Source organism: Amblyraja radiata, chromosome 34 (genome assembly GCF_010909765.2).
Source record: "Amblyraja radiata isolate CabotCenter1 chromosome 34, sAmbRad1.1.pri, whole genome shotgun sequence".
Taxonomy (NCBI): domain Eukaryota; kingdom Metazoa; phylum Chordata; class Chondrichthyes; order Rajiformes; family Rajidae; genus Amblyraja; species Amblyraja radiata.
The window spans coordinates 25,842,711-25,866,042 of NC_045989.1; the positions used below are offsets into that span (position 1 = coordinate 25,842,711).

A 23,332-nucleotide genomic window follows, 5' to 3' on the forward strand; every position below is an offset into this window, starting at 1 on the left:
ACACCGCCAGGCATGGTGGTAGCCTAGAACACACCACCAGGCATGGTGGTAGCCTAGAACACACCGCCAGGCATGGTGGTAGCCTGGAACACACCGCCAGGCATGGTGGTAGCCTAGAACACACCACCAGGCATGGTGGTAGCCTAGAACACACCGCCAGGCATGGTGGTAGCCTAGAACACACCACCAGGCATGGTGGTAGCCTGGAACACACCGCCAGGCATGGTGGTAGATATACAGGAAAACGAGACCGGTTTAACTTGGCATCATGTTCAGCACTAACATTGTGGCCTAAGGGGCCCGTTACTGTACTGTGTGGTTCTATATTCAAAAGCACGTTGGAATATAGAAATGGGGACAGAAAAGAGCAACGGATGATTCTGCAGCAAAGATGTGATGAAAGGCTTGATTTTTTTGACAAAGAAAAGTAATTGTTGAAGTAAGTTAGTTGCTGTGTCGAGTTGATTTATACTTACAGATACCTCTCTACCAAGACTAAGTTTTTTTATTGTACATGTTAAAAAGTAATAACTGAATTGGATTTAAGGAAAGAGCATCTGATATTGATTTTTTTTTAAAGTAGTACATAAATGTTTGAAAAGGAACAGAATTGAAATGGGAAGTGATTCATATATTAATGTTAATCAAGTACTCCATGGGAAAGACTATTCCAGCTTGCAGGAGTACATGATGGAATGATTGAATGTAGAGTCAGTATTATTATTCTATATATTAAAGCTCATCTTCCATTTGGGGGAATAATGAGTGGTCTATATTTAACCACGTTTCCATAAATATTATTATGTTTTCCCTAAGAAAAAAAGTAGTGCCCAATCTTCAAAATTTTAACTGAACACTCACTCATTTGTGGTCGCAGTGTCCCAATTTCCATTAGCTTTTTTGTTTCTTGATTTGATACCTAAATAACATTGGTTAAACATTTTGGAAACACTCAGCAGGTCAGGCAGCGTAAGTGGAAAGGGAATTATAATGAGTATTTCAGGTCTAAGACCCTTTATCAGAACGGTAAGAAGGAACAGTAAAGGGCCTGTCCTACTTGGGCATCATTTGCGCGTCATTTACGCAACATCCTAAAAATTGGTTGGCACATCGTGACGCGCGCATGGCGCGTGGTGAGGTGTGGTGGCGTATGCAGTGACGTGCGGTAGCTCACGGCGCCCCAGGATTTTGGGATGCTCGAAATCTTTACGCGCCACCTTCGTGACGTGCAAATGACGGCCAAGTGAGACAGGCCCTTAAGAAGGCCTTGTGTAAGAAGGAAATGCAGATGCTGGTTTACACCGAAAATAGCTAGATTTACTCAGCGGGTCAGGCAGGTTTTCTGGAGAAAAGCAAGAGGTGACGTTTTGGTTCGAGACTCTTCTTCAGTAATTAGCGTTGGATTGTCTTATTCCGCTGTTCACTTCCAGAGAAAATAGCTTTTATGTTTCTACCATACTAAATCCTATAAACATTTCAAATAGTTGATTTAATTATACTCTGATGATCTAAACCCAAGGATCATAACCCAACTAGGTGCATTCTATCCTCAATGTAATTTCTTGTTGCTTTGCATGGGTAAGTACCAGCAGGAACGGTGCATACTAGCTGCATTGTGAGGTTGTATGGTGGATTGCAAGCTGAGAGCTGCGACGTGCCTCATGAATGCCCCTCAGTGCTCACACAATGTGCAAGACATTAACGCTACGTTTCCATTCAACATGCTTTGATTGGATCCTTTAATTATCTTACAGATGAGAAAACTGGATAACGAGTAGACAGAACTTCCATCAAATATTAGTTATGCCCCCGTCACACTTAGGAAACCTGAACGGAAACCTCTGGAGCAATACCAGTGGCACCCAGACTGTTCAAGGAAGGTTGGAGCCACTGTCACCTCAAGCATCTGTACAGCTAACGTACAAGTTTCACTCGATGGTACAATTCATGCATCACTAACATTGCTGTTGTACCCGGAGTGGTTTCCTGGGATAGGAAAGCTCTGCCCATGTGGAAACAAACAAATCAAACTGGAGGAGTGCAGGACTTCATTTCTCGGAGCACAGAAGGCTGAGGGGTGACCTTAAGAGGCTCTTTAAAATCATGACTGGAGCAGATAGGTTGAATGCATAGAGTATTGTTCCCAGGGTGAGGGAATCAAGAACCAGAGGACATAGTTTTAAGTTGAGAGGGGAAAGATTTAATAGTTACCTGAGGGGCCACATTTTTCATTCAGAGGGCGATGAGCATATGGAATTAGCTACCAGAGGAAGTAGTGGAGAGCCGATACAATAACAACATTTAAAAGACATTTGGACAATTACATAGATAGGAAACGTTGAGTGGAATAATGCCAAATGTGGGGAAACAGAAAATAGAGACAAAGTGCTGGAGTAACTCAACGGGCAACATTACTGGATAACATGGACAGGTGATAGTTCAGGTCAGGACTCTTCTTCAGACTGATTGTAGTAAGAGAGAAAACGCTGGAAGAGAGGTGAGAGCAGGATAAAGCCTGGCAAGTGATAGGTGGGTCCAGGTGAGGGGGGGTATTATTGGCAGAACTAGCTTGGATGTAGCATCTTGGTCAGCATGGGTGAATTAGGGGTGAAGGGCCTATATCTGTGTTGCACCAATCTATGACTTCATCACTCTAACCCAGTGCTGAATGAGAATTGTACATTCCTCCCTGCTGGAATAATACCATCAGTCATCCAAAAAATAGTAAACTGGAAACGCTCAGCAGATCAGGCAATGCCCTAGTGTTGAGGACGGCTTGACTCTATTCTAGTTCTATGGGTTATAAGGTGCTCAAACTTGGATCCATAGGCTCTAATACAGGTGAGGCTGGAGGTTCTTGATGAATGGGTGAGTTGTCTCAGAGGTACAATGCCACATACAATGCGCTTCCATGTGCTCTGGGCAAAAGACTCAAAGTACTCAGTGCCTTCTTGAAAGCTCCTCTTGCACTGGCCAGGCATCCCATGAGTTGGTGACAAGGAAGCTTTGCGTAAATCCTTGAAGAGTTTCCAAAGCCCTGGTCATTGTTTCCCATGACGCAGCTTGGAAGAAAGTGCGTGTTTTGGTAGTTTGGTTTCAAACAATATGGCCCACCGATCAGAGCTGGCTGAATATAGTCAAGTCCTCAGTGCTAGTGATGTTGGCCTGGGGCAGGAAGTTAGCGTCGGCGTGCCTATGCTGGATGTGAAGATGTTTTAGAAGTATCATTGGTGGCACTGTTACATTTCTTTGTGGATCCTCCTTAACCCACCTGAACATTGGTGTCCATGCCCCATTATGTCTACACCTGAGAGCTTGTTGATGATCAGCCCTCCCATGGTGGTACAGTACTCCAATTTTTGCATCATGTTTCCACCATCTGGATTCCACCTCCTGAAGGATTGTGAGTAATGTCCCTGGGCAGGATGCAAGTGGTTACATGTTGAGGATCTCCACTGTCATCCCAACGTGCCGTGAGCTGCGGTTTTCCACATTGCCGGCACACGCTCATTAATGAAAGGGTAATTTTTGTTCTTTCACGTCTTTTTTCATATTTTGTAACCAGTGGTGATTAACATTTTCAATTCTGTAATGTTTGAGAAAGAACTGCGGATGCTGGAAAAATCGAAGGTAGACAAAAATGCTGGAGAAATTCAGCGGGTGAGGCGAAACGTCACCTATTCCTTCGCTCCATAGATGCTGCCTCACCCGCTGAGTTTCTCCAGCATTTTTGTCTTCAATTCTGTAGTTAAGTGTTTTGCCTAGAAATCAAATCTTTATAGTGCCTATATTTTATATGCAAATCAAACCGATTGCGTTAAAGATCATTTCTGGAAGTTGGGCAGTGTGCTATTTGTTTCAGTGACGCTCATAGTTCTTCTGGCTTTGGGCATTCATCGAGTGGGCTATCTCCAGGTGCTTCAGTTTCCTCCCACATTCCAAAGACATGCGGGTTTGTAGATTAATTAGCTTCTGTAAATTGACCCTAGTGTGTAGGATGGAACTAGTGTATGGGGGATCGCTGGTCAGCGCAGACTCAGTGGGCCAAAGGGCCTGTTTCCACGCTGTATCTGTATACTCAACTAAACTAAATGAATATGGATTCCCACATCTGGAGGGGACAATTATAACCACCTCTGTAATTCCTGCTAGGCTCTTCTTATAATGGTCCCAACAGGTCTCTGAGCACACTGGAGATACTGCCAGTTGTGTTCCACTAAACCAAAGGGCCATCCTCCTCTGCCAACATCTTTCTCCTCCATGGCAGCTACTGTGTATGTTGATGGCAATGGATGGCAAGCCTTCTAGGATGAGTGCAAACTGATGACAGGTATTGTATTGAATTGAATTGAATCCTTTATTTGTCATTCAGACCTTTCGGTCTGAACGAAATGTTGTTGCCTGCAGCCATACATGTAATAATAACAACACACAATAAACACAAATTAACATCCACCACAGTGAGTTCACCAAGCACCTCCTCACTGTGATAGAGGCAAAAGTCTTAGAGTTACTGTCTCTTCCCTCCTCTTCTCCCTCTGCGCTGAGGCGATACCCCACCGGGCGATGGTATCAGTCCCGCGGTTCAGGCTCCGCGGCCTGGGGGTGGTCGAAGCTGCCGCCCTCCAGTCCAGCGGATGCAGCTGTTGCCACGGGAGCTCCGGAAAACAGGCACCAGCCTGTGCCCTGCGAGCTCCCGACTATGTCGTCCACTGGCCCGCGGCCAAGCCCCGGATTCAGGTCGCTGCCGCCAGAACGCCGCCTCAGCCACCGGAGCACCGTCTCCGCCCCGCACCGGGCCGCCCACACGGCAGCGTCTCAGCCCCGCACCGGGCTGCCCACACCGGAGCACCTTCCAACCGGGACCCAGGCCGCCCTCACGGGAGCGCCTTCCAGCCGGGAGCCGGTCCGCCCTCACGGGAGCGCCTTCCAGCCGGTAGCCGCGTCACCCGCACGGGAGTGTCTCAGCCCCGCGCCGTCCGCCCTCGCCGGAGCGCCGAGTCGTGCCGCTGCCCGAACGTCGCCGCAGCTCGAAGACGGCCAGCCTCGCTGGCTCTACCTCCGGATCCTCGAGGTTGGTCGCAGGTTGGAGGCCGCCAGCTCCGCCATTAGGCCTCAGCTCAGGCGGGGGAAGAGAAGGGGGATACGACAAAAAAGTCGCATTCCCCCGAAGGGAGAGACAGAAAGCCCTGTTTCACCCCCCCCCCCCCCCCCCCCCCCCCCCACACACACACACACACACACACATAACACCACCTAATAACCAAAAATTTAACTGAGCTAGACAAAAAAAACAACACAAAAAGTAAAAACAGACAGACTGCAGGCGAGCCGCAGCCGTTTCACAGCGCCGCCACTTCCGGTACATTACAACGAATGCTGTTGCATTAGGAACAGTAGACACAAATGCTGGAGTAACTCAGCGGGACAGGCAGCATCTCTGGAGAGAAGGAATGGGCGACGTTTTGGGTCAAGACCCTTCTTCAGGATTAGGAAGAGTGTTAATCCTATATTGGCATATGATTATATGTGCAAAGTATGAAGGTTTCAATCAAACATATTTTCGGTTATATTTTTGCAGAGTTTCAAACCAGCATTTTTAGCAGAACCAATAAGGATGAAATCCAATTTTTAAGCATTCCTTTCTTGCGTGGCATTAAAGTGAAATACGCATTTGGGGAAAGAATGTTGCATGTGCTTAGCAAGCAGTAATACTGCAAAGCCTCTGCTAGTCACTGGAAGAATGCAAACATTGAACGCTTTCCCAGTTAGGTTTATTAAACCCCAAAGTCGAGTTTTGGAATTGGTGATGCAACACTCAATCAATCAATCAATCAATCAACCTTTATTGTCATCTTGCAAGCAACAGTTGTACACAGCTTTTAGATTGGAATATCAGTTTTTTACGCACTCCATGGGGGCTACTTTAAATCTTGCTGAGAAAATGCATACTGATGCTTTATTATTCAATGAATTTGAGAGCCATTATTTAGACACACAAAACAAACGCATGCAGGATGATTTATTGGTATGTAAAGTTTTTAAATTGCTTCCAGAAGATGCATATGTAATTCTTCCTTTTTCCACACAATAGCTCTCTCACTGTCTCATTGGTTTTGGCATTTATTGTGCTCATCGACACTTGTATGTTGCATCGAAACGATTTCAATACAAGCTACTGATTGGTACTGAAGCTTGAGAGAAGAGTTGGTTATGGTAGATTGTGAGGCAATGGGCAGGCCGTGGTTAGAATGTAAAGACATTTTGCGAATTATATGTATTCCTTTAGGCTGCAGAAAAATAACAGGAAGATTGTGATTCATCCGTGGCTGACCAGAGAAATTAAGGAAGGTTGTAAATCCAAGGAAGAGCCTCATGATGTTGCCAGAAGTAGCAGTAACCTGAGGATTGGGAACATTTTAGAACTCAGCAAAGGTGGACCAAGACATCGATAAAGAAAGGCAAAGCAGAATATGAGAGTAGATTGCAAGAAGCATTTTGGTACCACAAAAAGAAAAGACTTTGAGAGGGCAAGTGTGGCCCCATCCAGAGAAATGCAAGATGATTTATTGTCGGAGAACAAGGGAAATGACAGAGGAATTAACCAATTACTTTGTATCTGTCTTCACAAACGAAGACACAAAAAACCTGCCAGATATATGGAGAATGAAGGTTCTTTGTGAGAAATAGAGCAAAGATTGAGAGAGGCAGTGAGCTTGAGTCTGAGAGAATGATACAGCATGGAATCAGACCATCGGCCCATTGAATGGGCACTGGCAGTAGCACTAGTTCTCCATTAAATCCCTGAGACCCAATGACTTGCATCTCAATATTCTGAAGGAGGCAGCTTTAAAGAAAGTGAATGCTTTGCTTATCAATTATCATCTTCTGAAGTTCTATTAATTCTGCAAATGTTCCTGTGGATTGTAGTGTAGCAAAGTGGTCACACTATTTAAGAATGGAGGGAGAGAGAGGATTAATAACATTGAAATCTTAATGTCTGTGGAAATAAAAATGCCAGAAATTGTAACGAGGGATGTAATAACGGAACATATTGACAAAAATATTAGGATTCAGCAGAGTCAGGATGGATTTATGAATATGAAATCAGGCTTAACTAATCAGTTTTAGTTTTTTGAGGATGAAACGAGTAGAATAGATAAGGGAACTTTTGATAGGTTCTGCAAAGAAAGTTGATCAGAAAAGTTAAAGCACAGAATTAGATATAATATACTGGCGTTAATTGAAGATTTCCACTTTGGTGAACATAACAGAAAAGCAAAGTATTTATTAATGCGCAGGAAATTGGGTGGTTAGGGGAGAGTAAATGGAGATATTAGCTTTTTTATGGGAGTGTGTGAAATACAAGAGTAAGGACTATTTCAATGCAATTGTAGAGAGCCATGATGAGACCAAACCTGGAATATTTAGTTTAGTTTAGAGATACAGAATGGACACAGGCCTTTCAGCCCACCAAGTCTGCACCGACCAGCGGTCCTCGTACATGAGCACTACACACAAGGGAACAATTTATCATTTTTACCAAACCCAATTAACCTACGAGCCTGTCATCCTTTGGAGTGTGGAAGAGATCCGGAGTTCCCGGGGGAAAACCCATGCGATCACCGGGAGAACGTATAAACTCCGCACAGACATTACCTGTGGTCAGGATTGAACCCAGGTCTCTAGTGCATGAGGCAGCAACTCTACCGCTGCACCACTGGGCTGCCCATGGCAGTATTATGAACAGTTTTGGCCTGACAGCCGAAGAAAGTCTACAATAGCCAAAGATAGAGTGTGGTGACATCCATAAAACTGGTTCCAGAGATCACAGGTTTAGCTATGACATTTGAGTTTGCTCGCATGTTTGGAAGAATGAGTGGCGATCTCATTGAAAGCTAAAATTCTTAGGACTTGAGAGGCTTGATGCAGAGATGTTGTTCCTGGCTGAGGAGTCTCAAGGGGCTCCAGAGGAAAGGAGGTTCCGTTAAGACAATGATCTGGAGAAATGTTTATAGGACAGTGAATCTTTGGAATTCTCTATGCCAAAGAGGCATGGTGCCTCAAGTGTCATGTCAAAACACAGATGGATACATTTCATGTCATTAAGGTCATCTCTTTAGTGAGGCTGGTGGGAACTGGCACAGCAGTGGAAGATCAGCTACGGTGTTACTGAATGGTGGACCATGCTCCAAGGGTCTGCTCTCATTTCTTAGGTTGAGTCAGAAGGATGCATAGAACTGTTCATGTTACTGCAATAATCAGAATATTCAGCACACTTATTCATGTTTAACTCCTTTGGTTTTTATTTGTCGCCTTTAGGTATTGGTGGCTTAGAAGATCACGTCTTAAAGTCTGCCACGTTGTCGACCTCTCCATTATGCCCTCCTTTTACGCCCTTGAACCTTGATGCAATTCCTATTGTACGAGTCGCGGTGGAACCCAAACATCCAAGTATGTGGGTAACATTCTGTATTTGGCTCAACTCAAGCTGCTGTTTATTCCCACTGCTTAATATATATGTTTGGAGTTCATCCAAAACTCTCCTGCCATGGCACCAAGATTACACCAAGCCTGTTTCCCTCATTACTCCTGTACTTGTTGATCTGCACCAGATTTTTGTCCAACAATGATTTGAAATTTAAAACCCAGCTTTGGTTGAGTGCTTTTTAAACTGTAAACTCCTGCCTTGCATTTCTACTTTCTATCCAATCTTGTCTCCTGCTTAACCCAAATTTTCATCGCCCATCAGCTGCCTGGTACTTTATTCCAAATCCTTCAAAGAACATAGAACAGTACAATCTGAAGAAGGGTTTTGGCCTGAAACGTCGCTTATTTCCTTCGCTCCATAGATACTGCTGCACCCGCTGAATTTCTCCAGCACTTTTGTCTACCTTCGATTTTCCAGCATCTGAAGTTCCTTCTTAAACACATAGAACAGTACAGCACAGGAACAGGCCCTTTAGCTCACAATGTCTGTGCCAAACATGATGCCAAGACCTACTCTTATCTTCCTGCACATAATTCATAAACCTCCACTCACTGATATCCATGTGCCTCTTTAAAAGTCTCGGAAATGCCAACATCATATCTGCCTCCACTCACCCCCGGCATCACATTCCAGGCACTCACCACCCTCTGTGTACAAAAAAATCTTGCCTCGCCCCCATCTCCTTTAAACGTTGCCCCTCTCGTCTTTAAAGCTATGCTCTCTAGTATTTGATATTTCCATCTGACTGTCTCCCCTATCTATGTATCTCATAATTTTATATACTTCTCTCGGGTCTCTCTGCAACTTCCAGCATTCCAGAGAAAACAATCCAAGTCTGTCCAGCCTCCCCCTGTCACTAATACCCCATAATCCAGGCATCAACTCCCTACCTTTCCTGGTTTTAATATATTTCATTAAACCTTTCCCTTTGGCAGTATTTTTAGGTTATTCATCCTAATGTCTCTGAAGGTTTTGTTGTCAAAATGCCGTTTGATGACCCTTTTGGGAAGCAGCTTGTGATATATTTAATTCATTATAACCAGCATCTGATTCCACAAAAATGTTTTGTCATATTTGGACTTACAGACACGTCATTGTCCCATGTATATTTACCGTGGAGATTCAACAAATTCTGCACCAGAGCAATTTAGAACTAATATTGACCAGGACCCATGTCATATTTTACACCTCCTGAGCCCAATCCTAGATGTGGAAAATATCAGGAGTTGGTCGGATTGGGAAATCATTTCCAGCATTGCAGGAGGAATTAAAGCAACAAGCCAATTTACAGTTTGAAGAAGGGTCTTGACCCGAAACGTCACCCATTCCTTCTCTCCAGAGATGCTGCCTGCCTGTCCCGCTGAGTTACTCCAGCTTTTTGTGTCTCTTCGGTTTGAACCAGTTCCTTCCTACACCTTTTTTTTAATCACCTTGTTATCAAGTTGAAATGGAACTTGGTGCCACCAGTCCATTTGGGGCATGTATCGAACATTTGAGCAAAACAAACAGGCAGCACAGTGATGCAGTGGTAGATTTGCTGCCTTACAGAGACCCGCTTCCATCGTAACTACGACTGCGGTCTGTACGGATTTTGTACATTATTTCTGTGACATGCGTGGGTTTTGTCCAGCGGCTCGGGTTTCCTCCCACATTCCAGAGACATTTATGTTTGTAGGTTAATTGGCTTTGGTAAATTGTAAAATTGTCCCTAGTGTCTGTGTATAGGTTAGGGTATGGGATGATTGCTGGTCGGCATGGGCTCGGTGGACAAAAGGCCTGTATCTCTAAAGTAAATTGTAAAGTAACAAAGAAGGAAAGATCTCTGTCCCACCCTGCCTTGCCAGTGTATTTTTAATGCATTGCATATCACAGTATATTCGCTCCACCCAGTATCCAAAACCATTTGCTCTTCTGGGAAAAACGAAAAAGCTTGGTTGAAAATTCAGGAAAAACCTGTGTAATTCATCTCTGATCCCCAGTGAAATTGAAACTAGGCATCATTCCAGCGCCGGTAATTCTATTCAGATGCTCACGGAATTACATCATTCAATCCTTTAAGAGCATTGCCTGAGAAATCTGGTCATTTTTTTCTTGTCATTGTACAGTCTCAGAATACTCCCAGGGGCGGCACGGTGATACAGCGGTAGAATTGCTGCCTCACAGCCCCACAGACCCGGGTTCCATCCTGACGCTGGGTGCTGTCTGTACAGAGTTTGTAACTTCTCCCCATGACCGCGTGGGTTTTCTCTGGGTGCTCCAGATTCCTCCTTTATCCCAAAGATGTGCAAATTTGTTGGTTAATTGGTCTCTGTAAATTGCCCCTATTTGGACGGGAGAACGTGCAAACTCCATACAGACAGCAACCATAGTCAGGATCGAACCCGGGTCTCTGGTGCTGTGAGGCAGCAACTCTACCTCTGTGCCATTTGTACATGCATATCCCAGGTCTCTCTGTTAGAGCAGCCCTTTCAGAACTGTAAGCTTTGTTCAATAAAAACATTTCTACCAAATACATCACCCTAGTTACATGAATTATCATCAAAAAGGTACCTTAAAAAGCTTCTGCATTGCAAGACCTCCTTGTCAGGGCTAGATGCTTCATTAGTAGTGCTGAGACCTCCCCCCCCCCCCCATTTGACCTTGTGTAAGTTTATCACTTGAAGTTGAAGGGTCAATGGGAACGTGCCACACATTTTAGCAACGGGTTTTTTTCACCCATAACTTGCTTGGTGTGGGTTATTAGGGTTCACATTTCAACGTACTTCCCCAGAGGTGCAGCTGTTGTGAGAATTGTTAAATGGTAGCTTAATTCAGATAAGCTTTGAAAATAGACAGGATTGTTAAACTGGAGGGTACGCAGACACAGGTAGAACTGCCCATAGACAACAGGAAGAAATGCTGGAGTAACTCAGCGGTTCAGCCAACATCTCTGGAGAAAAAGGATAGGTGACGTTTCGGATTGAGATCATTCTTCAGACTGATTGTGGTGGGGGGAATCAAATGACTTTGTGAAGGTTGTTGAACCTATCATGATGCTGTAAATTAGTGGCCACGCTAATAATTGATCAATAGCCAGACCTGTTGAACTCACTGCTGGGCTGTCAGTGTGGGACTGGTTACATGGTTCATCAATAGAGTTGCATTAACACCTGGAGTTAGTTTTAACATCGCTAGTAGTTGTAAACAGATGAGTATTGGTTGAATCAGTATTTGCTAATGCTTTTTGATCAAATGCAAGCAAGGATAGCATATAAAGTTTTATACCTACACATTTTAGATCTACTAGCCCCAAGGGACCTCTTAGGCAGTTGCATGTAATGGGCAATAATGCACTAAAGGTTTTTAAGATGTTTCTACGACCACACAAGAAATGCAGAATGAGGCTGGTGAGGAAATGCCGTTTCAGTAAGAATCCCTTAAGATGTGAATCTCCAAGATCAAAGTTTTGTGGATGGAGTCAGTTGCAACTGACAGTATTTATTGAGGATCATCCTTGGTATTGTTGTGTTTGTCGTGTTACCTTCTAAGGCTGCAGTGTACTTAATGTTTGCATTTGTTTCCTTTGCTCACGCAGGTGAAATGCCACAGCTGGTGAGGGGGATGAAGCTACTTAACCAAGCGGACCCATGTGTGGAGGTGCTAGTCCAGGAGACGGGAGAGCACGTATTGATAACTGCTGGAGAAGTCCACCTCCAACGTTGCCTAGATGACCTCCGTGAAAGGTTAGAGAGTAAACAGCATAAACACAGCCCAGTGCCTTCAATACATTTCCTTTAGTGATTAGTGGCGGCCACTACAATGAACAAATTCTTCAGGATGTGGCTCTCAAACGTATCCCTGGGTATTTACTCATAAAATACATCCACGTGTGAATGTTTAACCTAACAACATTTTCTAATTAGAAGCATTTTAAGATCTCTCCAGGCATTGACTGTGGCCCTGCTGGGAAGCACCAACTTAATGCCAATCCAACAAGGCTAAATTAAACTTGATGTTGCTTTGTTTGACTTTAGAACTTAGGTTCTCTTTCCAGCTGATTAAATCACCCACAGACAATGGTGGTAAGTGAAGAAACATGTTTATAGTGAGCCTTAGATTTGGACAGGGGCCAGACACCACATAGAAAAGCAACCCTCTTTAGCCTTGTATGTAATGTGCTTAATATGTTATGGATGGCCACCAATTCCATGTCGTACATGCCATACGTATTATTACAGATCCAAAGTTTTTGGCATATAGCCTGAAATTATGTTTAAAGTCAGCTTCTGATCAACTTCAGTAACGACTTGGAGTTACATATTTAGAGTAGAGATGATGAAAGCCGCTTCATAGTATGAACTGAACTCCATCCCAATAATATACATTGACAAGAAACCAGGGGGTCCAGGGTATACATATGAAAATCATTATAATGGATAACCTGATTTTGTTTCTGATGGGATATTCAAGAATAGTATTTCATGACAAGTTGGTTCAAGGCTGGTAAGAGTGATTTGTTTTGGCAGAAGATGTTGATTTAGTGATAGCAATAGATTTCAGAGAGTTGGGAAGTTAGATGCATTCCGGAATAGTCAGTCTCTTCACAACAAGGAGGGAACAATAGACAATAGACAGTAGGTGCAGGAGTAGGCCATTCGGCCCTTTGAGCCAGCACCTCCATTCAATGTGATCATGGCTGATCATCCCCAATCAGTAGCCCGTTCCTGCCTTCTCCCCATATCCCCTGACTCCGCTATTTTTCAACATGAAGATATTTGAACTAAAAGTCGTGGAAGGTGTTGAACGATAGATGGGAGGTAAATCAATAAGGAGAAGGGACAGATACCAGGAGAAAGTTTAGTTTAGTTTATTGTCACGCGTACCGAAGTACGGTGACAAGCTTTTTGATGCATGCTATCCAGCCAGTGGAAAGACTATACATGATTACAGAGATAGTTCAGATACAGGATAAAGGGAAAAATTCCAGTAAAGTCCAATTAAACATAGTCCAAGGGTCTCTAATGAGGTAGTTGGTGGCTCAGGGCTGTTCTCTGGATGTTGATGGGATGTTGATGGGATGAAACTGGCCCTGAATCTGGAGGTGTGCGTTTTCACACTTCTATATCTCTCGTCCGATGGGAGAGGGGAGAAGGAGTGACCGGGGTATTTGTAGGATTGGGGTAATAAGTTTGGTAGAATCAAGGTAAATTTTAAACCCTTTTCACTTTGTCCCAACTAAAGATAAGAAAATGGCAACGAGTATGTGGAAGGCCTGTGGGCAGCTATGCCTGGAACACAGGTTTGATTTTGGATTCACATGAAGAGCTAAGATGAAGCTGAGGTCCAATGTTTACCTATTCCAGTAACCATAAAGAACTGGGGTAGATGGATGGGGGGGGGGGGGAAGAGAGAGCAGGGTAAGATGAAAAGAATGCTCCAGCTGAGATGGGCAATATGTTGTGATGGGGGCCATGATTTTACTTCAGCATGAGAAACTCTTACTGGTGACAGAAATAACGATCAACAACGATTGGCATTTTTGCACTTTGATAAAACCCCAAGGACATTAATAGCCACCTCTGTAATGGACAGGGTAACACAAAAATAACACTCTATAGTACATGGGTAGACAAAAATGCTGGAGAAACTCAGCGGGTGAGGCAGCATCTATGGAGCGAAGGAAATAGGCAATGTTTCGGGTCGAGACCCTTCTCCATAGTATATTGTAGGCGTTCATCAGATTTGGCCAGATCTTGCTAAGCTGTCAGTGTGTAATGGTTTATCTTAGTTTAGAGATACAGCGTGGAAACAGGTCCTTCGCCCCACCGAGTCCACGCAGACCATCGATCACCCGTACACTAGTTCTATGTTATCCCCGCTTCACATCCTACGCACTAGGGGCAACTTACAGAGGCCAATTAACCTACAAACCCGCACATCTTTGGAGTGTGGGAGGAAACCGGAGAACTTGGAGATAACCCACACGGTCAGCCGAGAGAACGTACAAATCCCGTACAGACAGCACCCATAAGTCAGGATCAAACTGGGGCCTCTGGTGCTGTGAGGCAGCAACTCTACCGCTGTGCCACTGTGCCATAGCGTGTGAACACAAAAATAAAATTTGCGGCTTCAGTGAATGGAAGGCTCACTTATGCTGAGAAAAACAAACGTGCCGGTAGGCAACAAAAGGTAAATGTAACCTGTATAAACCTATTCACAATTGGGGACCTGTAGAAGTGATATTGAAGTATTTAAACACCTTCTGGGCAAAAAGATTGATTAGAATTGGATTTGCAATTATTATGCCATTAAAAAGGCACTAAGAATGTTAATTACCCAACTTTCCATGGTTGGTTTAATGAACAATAGTTGTGCAAATCTTGCAGGTTCTTTAAAAGAACAGAAGGCTGTGCATGGAAATTCAAATGAGGCAGGATAAACAAGTTAAGGGAATTCACAACTAGCAGAATAACTCCCAAGCTGCTGGCTATGTTGATATAACATCATGCACGCTAATATGTCGTTACTCTCTCTGCAGTGATATAAATAAAATATCTGAGCAAGCATTGCTGGTAGACATGGGGCCTGAGATTCTGATTAGCACAGTGTTTATGCACTCTACTTGAAGGAATGTAGTCATAATCCCATTGCATGAATTATTGCTAACTTTGTACTGCAAGATGAGCACATCCACTGTACGAGTCTGAAGAAGGGTCTCAATTCCTCATCTGCAGAAATTGCTGCCTGTCTCACTGAGTTACTCCAACATTTTGTGTCTATCTTTGGTTTAAACCAGCATCTGCAGTTCCTTCCTACACATCCACTGTACGACATGATCTGTGCAGCAACCTCAAAAAGACATGTTTTCAACCGGGGGCAAACATTCAAGGTTGGCTCCATACGAGCAGTCCGGAACATGTACTTGCAGACGGTTCATACTATAGCAGCCATTTGAGATATACTGTAAGTGAAACCGACTGCTACGTGACAAAGCAGTCCAGCCTGATCAGGTCTACAGCTTTGGAATTCCATGCATGGATTCTTAAGTTGGTGCCACCGCAGCTATTTACAATATACATTAATGATTTAGATGAAGGGATTAAAAGTAACATTAGCAAATTTGCAGATGACACAAAGCTGGGTGGCAGTGTGAACTGTGAGGAGGATGCTATGAGGATGCATGGTGACTTGGACAGGTTGGGCGAGTGGGCAGATGCATGGCAGATGCAGTTTAATGTGGATAAATGTGAGGTTATCCACTTTGGTGGCAAAAACAGGAAGGCAGATTATTATCTGAATGGTGTGAGGTTGTGAAAAGGGGAAGTACAACGAGACTGGTTCATCAGTCACTGAAAGTAAGCATGCAGGTACAGCAGTCAGTGAAGAAAGCTAATGGCATGTTGGCCTTCATAACAAGAGGAGTTGAGTATAGGAGCAAAGAGGTCCTTCTGCAGTTGTGCAGGGCCCTGGTGAAACCACACCTGGAATATTGTGTGCAGTTTTGGTCTCCAAATTTGAGGAAGGTCATTCTTGCTGTTGAGGGAGTGCAGTGTAGGTACACGAGGTTAATTCCCGGGATGGCGGGGACTGTCATATGTTGATAGAATGGAGTCACTGGACTAGTATACAATGGAATTTAGAAGGTTGAGAGGGTGATTTTATTGAAACATATACTATTATTAAGGGATTGGACACGCTAAAGGCAGGAAACATGTTCCTAATGTTGGGGGAGTCCAGAACCAGGGGCCAGTTTAAGAATAAGGGGTAGGCCATTTAGAATGGAGATGAGGAAAAACTATTTCACCCAGAGAGTTGTGACTCTGTGGAATTCTCTGCCTCAGAAGGCAGTGGAGGCCAAGTCTCTGGATGCTTTCAAGAGAGAGTTAGATAGAGCTCTTAAAGATAACGGAGTCAAGGGATATGGGGAGAAGGCAGGAACGGGACACTGATTGTGGATGATCAGCTATGATCACAGCGAATGGCGGTGCTAGCTCGAGGGGCCGAATGGCCTACTCCTGCACCTATTGTCCATTATCTTGCTGTTGCCCTGTCCCCACTGTGCCCCAATTCCCTGAGCATTTGACCTCGCATCCTCAGTCAAATACAATCGTCTGCAACCAATTGCAACTCTAATACCTCTCCTAGCTGAACATAAACACAAGCCTCACTGCTAATTACAACACCACTTATGCCATAACCCAAACAAAGCCTTAAGGTTCCAGTTTTTGTTGTACCCTTCCATAACATAAGTGGCAACTATCCTTACCTTCCTCCAGCCCCTAACACAGGCCCCAGCTGCCAGCATCCTCTCTTCCCCCACTCACCCTCCGTCGCCACCTCCATTATGATCTAACAACATTCTTCCACTAATTACACATACCTTGGGAGCCACGTAGAAAGGCCATTTTATTCTGAGTCCTTGGAAAGTGCTGGCTTATCTGATCAGTGTGTAAAAGCACTGAGTCACAGGACAGCAGTTACAAAATGCTGGAGTAACTCTCAGCAGGACAGGCTTCTGAAGAAGGGTCTCAACCAGAAACGTCATCCACTCCTTCTATCCAGAGATGCTGACTGTCCCGCTGAGTTACTTCAGCATTTTGTATCTATCTTGGGTTTAAACCAGCATCTGCAGTTCCTTCCTACACATTTCGAACATCTCTGTCATGTGATTTTTTAATTAATTATGAATGTTATTCGAACAGTTATGGATAACAACAAGGGAAGGATTTATCTCTGAAAGAGCAAAAACAAGTGTGGGTGAAGCAAAGCCACAGAGTTGTAAATTGTTCATATGCCACAACAGCCGTGTTATAACACTACAAACAGCAGTGAAGTATTAATTAAACCAGTGCCCCATGTCTTTCATTTGAAGTGCTTTGAGCTCCATCCAAACCTCAGAGCTCCTAATCCTACATATCCGCAGTGTTGCTCTCCATTTCAAGCTGTGCATGTGTTAGATTCTACGAATATGCCTTACAGACATGCCATTTTAATCCTTTCCCAAATCAGCGAGATCCTGGTGGTGTGGGGCGGAGCAAGGGAGGAAGCTAGATTTTAAACAAGGTGAACTAGCTGCCTGCTCATGATCCTGTGTCCTGCCTCTAGAGACTGTAATCACATCTTTCAGCCTTCTCCTTTCCTTGGTGAATACTTACATGATTATTCTCACAATCCAATCTTTCCATCCCAAATCATTTTACTTGTTCCCTGCTGTAGCTTTTCAATGGAGGCAGTGTTATTCTTGTGGTTTTACAGATTATTTGCGAAATGGCTGTATAATCTCATGGCTTTGGCTCATCATTGAATGTTTAATACATCACAATACTGGACATTCTTTATTCACTGCCACTGAATATTGTTGTGATGGCTTCTGTTTATCGTCAGTTCAATTTCTTTCTGTTTATGTAATAATCACACTCATACTTTGAAATTCACTACAACAAATTCCCTACATCCTTTTGTCAGCCAACTTTTAAGTATTTTCAAATATTCTAAAGCTCAACATTCAGCTCTGGATTCTATCCACTTCATTAGCATATGTGCTAGTGACTTCTAGCTATGATCATTTCAACTGCATTTAATACAAAGTTTCGGAACAGACTCGTGTAATTCCACTGGTAACAAACACTGTGCCAAGCTGAGACAGAATTTTATGGGTTAACATAATGTGGATCCATTTCCACTTGAATCCCACCAGAAAATTGATTAGTTCAGGTGTTGGGGTTATGGGGAGAAAGCAGGAGAATGTGGTTGAGAGGGAAAAAACAGATCAGCCATAATTGAATGGTGAAGTAGACTCGATGGGCCGAATGGCCTAGAATTTAGAACAATTTAATTGTTTGAAACACATCACTTTTGGATGCAAGAAATGAGCTTCAGCAGATTGCGCTCCTGATACTTGGTGCCGCATCTGATGATGACTGTCTTTCTTTCTCTGTCACTTTCCAGCATATTAGTGATTACAGTAGAAACTTTCATAGCTAGGATTCAATTATTAATGTCAATAATCATACTTGACAATAATCATATACTTCACAATAAAACTTATAATCATACTGTACAAGGATTTTAAGGAAATTCAAAATATGCTTGGTGTAATTGGTGAACCAGGTCTTCAGAATCGGGCATCTATTCCAACGCCCGCTATTGGAAGAAACACCTCTGTCTGAAGAAGGGTCTCGACCCGAAACGTCACCCATTCCTACTCTCCACAGATGCTACCTGTCCCACTGAGTTACTCCAGCACTCTGTGAAACGTCACCTATCCATGTTCTCCACAGATGCTGCCTGTCCCACTGAGTTACTCCAGCACTCTGTGAAACGTCACCTATCCATGTTCTCCACAGATGCTGCCTGACCCGCTGAGTTACTCCAGCACTGTGTGTCCCTCTATTGATATCCTTCTCTACCACACACCTAGCACTTTGCATCCTCTGTATCCTCACATACTGTTAAATCTTGATTCATAGGACCTAGAATCATTAATTCAATACAGTCACCTGACTTTTCTCACGCAGGTTCTCTTTCTTTCAAGATTTAACTGGGAAATAAATAATCTCTGACTGATCTGTGTGTAGTTATTAATTAAAGTTTTACGGGTGGAGTGTTTTTCACTTAGGTTGATTTTCTTATGTGTGACTGCTGTGGCTTTTCATTAGTTCCCTATTAAAACAAAACAAATCTGTACTATTAATAATTCACCCAGCTCAGCTTTTAAGAGAACAACTTTTTCTTTCACATTGAAATGCTTCTACTCTTATATATTCCATTGACGCGTAATCTGTTTTCTACTTCTATCATTCTTTTTTCAGCCATCTTATCTCAACCTCCTACAGTAGAAACAAAGACCAGTAGATGCTTGTTAATACGCAAAAGGACACAGAGTGCTGGAGTAACTCAGCAGGTCAGGCAGCATCTCTGGAGAACATGGATAGGTGATGTCTGTCTGAGGAGAGAGAGTCTTCAGACAGAAGTCTGTAGAAGGGCCTCAACCCGAAACGTCACCTATCCAATTCTCCAGAGATGCTGCCTGACCCACTCAGTTACTCCAGCACTCTGTGAAACGTCACCTATCCATGTTCTCCAGAGATGCTGCCTGACCCGCTGAGCTACTCCAGCACTCTGTGTCCTTTCAGCTTCTGATAGTATTGTATAGTGGAATTAAGTTGTGCATCTTTAAGAAATGGTGTATGTTTTCTGTAAGCCTTTGCACTTGTAATATTTTCACTTTATGTCATGATAAATTGACGTGATCATTTCCATCTTACAAAGGATTTTGGGGATTGTATTTTTGTTTAAATGCTGGATATTTAGATCAATATTTATCCCCCTGGGTCTCCTGGCAGCTCTGGACCTGGTAGTGGTGAGAGGGATGCATCATGGATTGTCAGCAGTGTAGCAGTGTCGGCAGGCAGTTTAGTTTATTGTCATGTGTTCCGAGGTACTGTGAAAAGCTTTTATTGCGTGCCATCCAGTAAGCGGAAAGGCAGTACATGATTACAATTGAGCCATTTACAGTACATGATAAGGGAATAACATTTAGTGCAAGGTAAAGCCAGTAAAGTCCGACCAAGAATAGTCCGAGGGTCACCAATGAGGTAGATTGTACTTCAGGACTGCTCTCTTGTTGTGGTAGGATGATTCAGTTGCCTGATAACAGCTGGGAAGAAACTGCCCCTGAATCTGGAAGTGTGCATTTTCACACTTCTTTATATTTTGCCTGATGGGAGAAGAGGGAGTGGCCGGGGTGCGATCTCGTCCTTGATAATGCTGCTGGCCTTGCCAAGGCAATGGAAGGGAATATGTTTGTGTGATGTTCTGGGCTGCGTCCACAATTCGCTGCAACTTCTTGCGGTCTTGGATGAAGCTGTTCACAAACCCAAGTTGTGATACATCCTGATAAAATGCTATGGTGCTCTCTCTGGGCATATGGGATGTTGTTGTAATCACAGCATCCCCCGCGGGTGGGGAGAGACCAGTGGCACCCAGGTGAAAGGTCAGTCATGATGATCTTATTGAATTGTAGTGCAAGCTGAAGGGTCTGTGTGTCCTTTGCCTCCTCCAGTTCCTGATACTCTTGAATAGATCTTATGCACAGGACCTTTCATCTTGTTCAACAAATATCTTATCTAAGCTCCACACACATCTATGAAACCAGTTTTGAGTAGCAACACATAGGAAGGATTAACATTAATTAAGTTGCAAGCCATTTTTACATTAATGTATCATGTAAAGTGATGCTCATGTACACTAATAATCTTGGGTGGCATTCTGTAATTTCATGGATTACCCATCTTGAATGATGAATATTGCAATTCTAACACAACACAAATAACGTTAAAGTGGTTTCCCTGGCAGTTCTCAACCTGAACAAAGTTTAGTATGATCTGCACAATGTGGCCTCAACACCTTCATTTAGCTTGCAAGTAAAGATTCTTATAGAGAAACACCCCAATCTCCAAACCCCTTGAGACACCAGTAGTGACCATTCTTCAAACATTGACATCCTTCCCACCAGTCTTTATTCCATCTGCTATGTGATTTAATGCCTAATTTATACTGAAGCTTCTTGTGTGTTATCGTTACAAAAGTTATGATTGATATTACATCTCCCCGTCGTCTTTTCTCGTTGTAGATTTGCAAAGATTGAAATCAGTTCATCATCGCCAATTGTTCCATTCAGAGAGACCATTATCCGACCACCAAAGGTGGACATGGTGAATGAAGACATCGGCACTCAGCAAAAGGTGGCTGTCATTCACCAAAAGAAGGAAGATCAGAGTAAATATCCTGAAGGTTTTGCTGTGGATTCTGATGGACTTGTCACATTGAATACTCCCAACAAGTTGGCGACTATCAGCGTGAGGGCCTTGCCACTTCCAGAAGTGGTAACTCAGTTACTTGAAGAAAATTGTGATCTGATTCGTGCAATGGAACACTTCAACCTATCGGTCAAAGAAGGCAGAGAAGTTCAAGAAATTAACTCCACAACTCTTGAAGCGATCAAGATATTTAAGCAAAAGCTGGAGGAGAATTTAGTTGGCCGGAAATGGAGAAATGCAGTCAACCAAATGTCATCATTTGGACCACGGCGTTATGGTCCCAACATTTTACTGAATGGGTTAAAAGACTATGAAAGGCCGTCGATGTGGCAGTGCCTTGACAAAAGCAGCAGGGATTTAGGAGCCTACAGGGACTTTGACAACAGTATAGTCAGTGGGTTTCAGTTGGCGGCTCTTTCAGGCCCTATCTGTGAAGAGCCTCTCATGGGCGTTTGTTTCATCCTAGAAAAATGGAACATGAGTTATAAAGACCAGCAGTTTGTTCAAACTCACCATCATTCTCCCACCGAAGGACAGACATCTAAAACTGAAGTGTGTCAGGAGATAACATCAAAAGAAAATAGCCTATCTAACTTGAACCCTGTGTTGGAAAGTTCAGAAGCTCAACATGGTCAGATCGAGACTCCAGCCAAGAGTTCAGAGGCTGGACAGTGTAACTCTGAAGTATTGGTCACGGATTGCTATGGCCCTTTCTCAGGCCAGCTCATTGCCACCATGAAGGAAGCTTGTCGCTTTGCCTTTCAAGCTAAACCACAGCGGTTAATGACAGCGATGTATACATGCGAAATTATGACCACGGCAGAAGTGTTGGGTAAGGATTGTTAGAAACTAATTCATCTGTTTCATATTGAAATCTATCGTAAGAAAGGTGGTCAAGTTAAAAGAATTGTATCAGGATTCGCTTGCACTGTGTTGGAGGTCTCTGTGCTGTACCCTGACATAAGCTCCCAATTGGTGCAGATTCATGAACTGATTCCAGAAATAATCATGATATATAACAGCCACACCTACTTACTGCAAGGATAGTTCTTCAACTTGTGATGAGCTGAACCTGGTTTTTTCCATTGTGTCCTATTTTTTTAAACTTTCTTCATTATGGTACCTGGACATCTAACAGCAATTAATCTGCCTTGATAAAGCATATGGAGCAACACAAATCTAAATTGCATCTATTTTAATGGGAGGAGCATGATTAATAAATGATTAGCACAGGGGATATAATATTGTTTTTATCAGGAACATCGGTGAAAGAGAAGCAAGAGAAAGAGAAAAAGAACACTAGATTATAAAATCAATAATGATTGGGTTTGGGGCAGGAAGCTGGGAATGAGAATGGAAAAGAAGTGATGTTTCATTAATTAAGAAGTCCATGACTATAGCAATGAGGGAGATTACCCAAAAAACTTCCTCAAATATTGGTACAGATTAGTAGCAAGAAGGGGATGATCACATCGTGAAGACTGCTAACAACCAGTAACTAGAGGAGCAGCAATGTAGGCAAACCACAGAGAGGACTGAGAATAATAGGATTTATGCAGTGGGGAATTTCAACTTCTCATATTAACTGCTTTGGCGTTAAAGTTCAGAGGGAGATAATTTTTAAAGCGCGTCCGAGAGAGCTTTTTGAGCCAGAATGTTGTACGTCCTTGGAGTGTGGGAGGAAACCGAAGATCAGGGAGAACGTACAAACTCCATACAGACAGCACCCGTAGTTAGGATCGAACCCGCGTGTCTGACGCTGGAAGGCAGTAGGTCCACCACTGCGCCACCGTGCCGCCCTAGTAATTTAACCTCATAATTTGAAGAAAATTGTTAGCCACTTGAATTTTTCCCAGTACTTAGATGTACAACCTGTAATATCTTCCTTCCACTCCTCTACATTACACCTTCTGTTGAAAGCTGTGTCTGTGTTTGTGCTGTCACTAGACACAGTTATTCCATCTGGTGAGTTGGCCGGCCTCCCGTCCAACTAATACTTCACATTTACAATTCTCATCCTTGTATTGGAAGCCCCCTGTGG

At 43.4% G+C, this 23,332-nt stretch overlaps 1 protein-coding gene across 3 annotated transcripts in view; it reads left to right on the forward strand.

Moving 5' to 3' along the window:
- efl1 (elongation factor like GTPase 1) overlaps window positions 1–23,332 on the forward strand; it is a 237,538-nt gene that overhangs the window by 100,088 nt on the left and 114,118 nt on the right. For all 3 annotated transcript variants that reach the window (XM_033050217.1, XM_033050218.1, XM_033050219.1), the window contains exons 16-18: window positions 8,323–8,454; window positions 12,066–12,213; window positions 21,105–22,123. In XM_033050217.1, coding sequence (XP_032906108.1) covers window positions 8,323–8,454; window positions 12,066–12,213; window positions 21,105–22,123 — 1,299 coding nt within the window. The remainder of the gene's footprint in view (window positions 1–8,322; window positions 8,455–12,065; window positions 12,214–21,104; window positions 22,124–23,332) is intronic.